General features: G+C 36.3%; 1 protein-coding gene across 1 annotated transcript in view; it reads left to right on the top strand.

Annotated features, from left to right (window-relative positions):
• Nucleotides 1–361: 361 nt before the first annotated feature.
• The window catches only part of LOC107732538 (tumor necrosis factor receptor superfamily member 21-like), a 26183-nt gene continuing 21589 nt past the window's right edge, over nt 362–4955 (top strand). Inside the window, exon 1 of the mRNA XM_016543898.1 lies at nt 362–849. Coding sequence (XP_016399384.1) covers nt 766–849 — 84 coding nt within the window. The 5' untranslated portion in view covers nt 362–765. The remainder of the gene's footprint in view (nt 850–4955) is intronic.

Raw genomic sequence — 4955 nt, 5'->3', positions numbered from 1 at the left:
GTTTAAATAGTTAGGTATGGCACTGCAATATTTCTATAATTATTTGTTTTAAAGTGTAAATTATAGCCTACAATTTTATATAAAATATGGATTTTTTATTCAGCATGTTATCTTATATATGTTTTTGCATTTATACATTTTATACAGACCTTTTATAATTAACTTTATATAAGTTATAAGGTTAAGTTTAGGTCACATTGTCCAATTTACTGTAATGATTTGCCACAGTGTGTGCCACAATGATAATAATTAACTTCGTGTGGGCGTACGGTAGGCTACACCTGTGTAACACCTTTAGTGATACTATTTGTTAGTCTAACACCCTGTAGGGTAGACTACACTTACATCACAACACCCCCAGTATCTTCCCGGAAACGGTCTCGTATCAGGCCTGTGATACGGCGTGCGGCGCAGACAAGCAGCCAGTGGCGGGTTTCGGTCGTGACGTGTGTCGCTAGTACCCGCCCATCATCCGCAGCCCGTCTTTGCGGCACAGGGAATCCGTAACCTGGACAAACAGCAGCCAGACTTCAGTCCACAGATCCATCCATCATCGCTATGGGAATTATAGCGTTCTTCTTCCAAATCGAAGCGTTTATCCCGTACTACTTGAAACCCGTGCACTCCGGGGCACAGACTATAAAAAGGCGTCAGTGGACGAAATTTGTACACTGAGGGAATAATCCAGCAAAGGGACAATACCTCACAACAATGTGGGTGTCCTGTTGATGCGGAGATGCTGATGCTCCACCTATGAAGTAGCAGATGTGGACCTGGGCATATTTAAACAAGACTGTTTCCACGGGGACAATGCCTGGGAAAATGTCTATGACTTGGTCGCTGATAATGGTAAGTGGGGGATACATTTGTTTACGCATTATGCTTCTCTTGTCCTCTCGAATATTCTGGATTTGTTGGATTTAAAGGGACAGTAGATGTAGGCTAATTGGTGTCGTTTTTGGTGTATATACTACTGTAGTGAGGATGGAGCCCAAACAAAAGATCATTACAGGATAATAAGACAATTATTTAAAAAAAAACAAAAAACATAATAGTAACGGTGGCACACCCTTATTGTAGGCTATTGTTTGTGAGTTTTCATCTATTATCCTACATTAGTCAATATTTAATAATAAAATAGCTAAATAACAATTCTATCAAATGTGGAATTGTTAAAGGTTAAATTAGGGACACAGTCTGACCTATTTTAAAAGGTAGCCTATTAAAATAGGAAGTACACTTTGTTATTCTTGAATAAATATAATTTTAAGTGTATTTACATTTTTGAGGTTATGGCTTAATATTACTAATTATTTATTAGCCTACAGACATTTGATTTACTTAATACCATGCCTTATAATTTTAAATATATTCGCTTATCCCTGTTGTTTTTGTTTTAAAGATACTGACTATTGATATTTTTATTAAATCAAAGTGACTTAGGCTACATGACTATATAGTTGTGGTCTTACTGTCATTGACTTAATATTTTATATACACTACAGGGCTCGCAAAATTTCAAAATCCCTGGTAGCCTTTCGGGCAGGCATTCTTCAGATTTTGGTATCCCAAAATGAATTTAACTAGCCCGAATAAAAAGGACATCGGGTGAACTTCACTGCGGACAAATCAGCATGATCAAAAACTTCTGTGGTTGTATTTTTTTCTTCAAATAACAAGTCAAGTGAGTAGGGGTGCAACGGATCACAAAACTCACAGCTCGGATCATATTACAGATTTCTGAGTCACAGATCGGATTATTTTTCAGATGAGCAAAAAAATTTAAAATAAATTTACAATTTAAATGTTAAATTTAAATAACACTTATTATTTAAAGAACACTTTAGGCTACTTATTGATACCACAGCAAAAACTACAGTAGTAGCATATAAGGATGCAAAGATTCACTCAACTCACGATGCGATAGCCTACGATTCACGTTACTGATTTCACAATAAGATTTTCTCACATTTTTTTTTAACAGGGACATTTAAGATATTATAAATGAAAAGGTGTCCATTTATTATTTCTCAGACAAAATTATGCACATTTCTTTGTTAAATTGAAATATGTCAAATAACAAAACTAAATTGAAATTTTAAAATACATTTTAAAATAAAAATAAATTAAAACAAAATAAAAGAAATCTCTTCATATAAACAAACTAAGGCTTTGCCTGTGCTCTTTGAAAATTAGAGTCAACCACTAATCACGATCCAAACAAAGATGCTGCATATATGTTATTTAGATTGTAATTAGACTATAATTTCGACATCTGAAGCAAAAACAGAATGGTCTGATTTTAGTTTCGTGAAATAATTCTACATAAAACATATCTGCACGAAACAGAAACGGCAGACGGCTGAATGAGAGAGCAAATCCACTCTCTGACAGCAGGTGGCGCTTTTTCGAACAGCAGAGATACTGCGTTTCCTTGGTTACCGCTGTAAACAAAGCACTACTTTAATATGCATTAAACAGAGGCAAGATGAAAAGAAAATACCAACTAAACTTTTCTGAAGAGAGTCAGATCCCCTCAGAGATACATTCATATAAACCCCCACACCCAAATGTATCGCGATTCATTTAACATCTCAACCGACTTGAATCGTCACATATTTTTCCTTCTGTGAGATGATGTGGCTTCTTACACAGAATAAGGCACGCAACATATTTCATAGTATTCCAAGCAGTGATAAAGGCTATGTCGATTAGCATTGCATTATTATATACTTTATTATAATAAAAATTATAACAAGACGATCTCAGATAAACCATATATTGTCGTGTGTTTATTAGTCGTGTGTTTATTAGTCACGTTGAATTAATGAAAGCAGTTTATGCATTAAACAGAGGCAAGATGAAAAGAAAATACCAACTAAACTTTTCTGAAGAGAGTCAGATCCCCTCAGAGATACATTCATATAAACCCCCACACCCAAATGTATCGCGATTCATTTAACATCTCAACCGACTTGAATCGTCACATATTTTTATTGATTTTCAACTGGCTAGCATGCATTGTTACACCCCTAGTAGCAGTAGTCAGTAAATTAAGAACAAATGAACAAATTACAAGCATAGATAAATAAAACAGAACAAAGTTACAAATAAAATTAGGTCTAACATTAGTTTTCAGGTAGAGAAATTATGTTTATTCAGCAACAGCTATAGGCATTTCCTGGGTTTCTTCTGCTAGGTGTATTTGGAGTTTCAGCGCGAAAGCGCCCTCTGGCCTTCGGATGGAGATTTACTACTGATCACAGAACCGTGCTTCACTGAAAGATACGCATGACAATCGCAGCTTCTGAATAATCGCGATTTATCGCCTTTGCGATTTAATTTCGATTAATCGTGCAGCCCTAAGATAAATTTTATAATTAAATGTAAAATAACACTGCATAATGATCACTGTATAAATTATAGATCTTTAAAGCTGACAGACTGCAGCAGGTATTTATAGGCTGCTGCCCCTTTAAGACCGAATGCACGAAATATTAGTTATTTTGAGATCATTTTGTGTGTATGTGTCCAATCAGGTGCAAGGATACGTGATAGAGGAATACATTTTTTTTCTGCGCGCTGTCTGGAACGCCGCTCTCTGTGTGCGCGCTTTGAGCCAATGCACACAATTTACAACCCGCGAGTACCGAATTGAGTTCTCGTTTGCCTCTTCTTGTGCTTGAATGGTTTAAAACGCTTGAATGTTTAAATTGGCAAGACTTAGAAACACGTGCAAATGATGAAGTACAGAGGTGATACATTCTGGTGACCATATAGCCCCGGGACATCGGGCTAGCGATTTGCGAGCCCTGCACTTATCATCATTTTAAAGACTTGTGCATGCCATGACTTATCCTTGTGTCATTGTTTCATAGACAATGATATTATTTTTTTGTCATGACTTAATATGCCTATTGTATTGTAAACATTTACATTACTTAATATCCTCATGCAGTAGGAAGTCAGCTGAGGTTAATTTTGGTATATCACTTCAGACTGGCTCATCCATTAGCAGGCATTTATCAGGGGACCTTTAAATCCCATAATGCACACAGCTTACTGTTGCTGCACAGTTTTCAAAAAATTGGATTCATTTGTTTGATACCCATGGCTAATATACATTATTAGTTTCACAACACCAGAAGGTTTAGCAGTTTGCTCTGTCAGTTTAAACCATCCATTTGCCCTTGAAAAACGCATTTATTGGCATTGACCCAAATGATGCAATATGTTTGGCAGGTGGCCTGACATTTGCAGGAATATTCCTCACTCATTCATGCCGCCTGCAGACTCTTTGGCTGTTGATCATAAAACAGGCATGAATGCCTCTAGACAGGGGAGTGTTTGTTCTTGCTTTGCGGTCTTCAGTTATGATGTATCGGAGGTGTAACAGGTGCCCTGTTTGTCTAGCAGAATCTGGCACATGGAGTCCTGATGATATCACATCTGTCCCTGTGTCTGTTCTTGTAGATTTACATGCTATGTTTGTCTTGAGAATCGAGAATCAATAAACGTTCACAAATCAATCCAGAAGTTCATAGGCATATTCACTAAGGCACACCCCAGATTAGGGGGTTGTTCTATGACAATTTTACATTTGGTCCTCCCACATATTCAATGTTTAGTTACATCATTGATTACTCAATAAGTATAAATAATTGTCAAGTTATGTAAGTTTGTATGCACAGATTGCAAGCTCATGTAGTGAAACGCCAAGTCCATTTACTCACAGGTTAGTCAGGAAACCCCATGAGTCATTCCAAAATGTGAGAGATGGCTAATAAGAGCAACTCAGTCAACATTCAAGCATTGCAAGCTGTAAATACATTAACCTTGCGATGCCTGACGGATGGCATGAATGACATAATAGGCAGAAAAATCATAAAAATTTTAAAAAATAGAACCATTTACTAAGACTTATATCTGTAATCAATATATATATATATATATAT

Source organism: Sinocyclocheilus rhinocerous, unplaced genomic scaffold, assembly GCF_001515625.1.
Source record: "Sinocyclocheilus rhinocerous isolate Xijiao unplaced genomic scaffold, SAMN03320098_v1.1 scaffold640, whole genome shotgun sequence".
Classification (NCBI taxonomy): Eukaryota; Metazoa; Chordata; class Actinopteri; order Cypriniformes; family Cyprinidae; genus Sinocyclocheilus; species Sinocyclocheilus rhinocerous.
The sequence above is the reverse complement of the archived record's forward strand: the minus strand, read 5'-3'. Positions and strand labels throughout refer to the sequence as shown.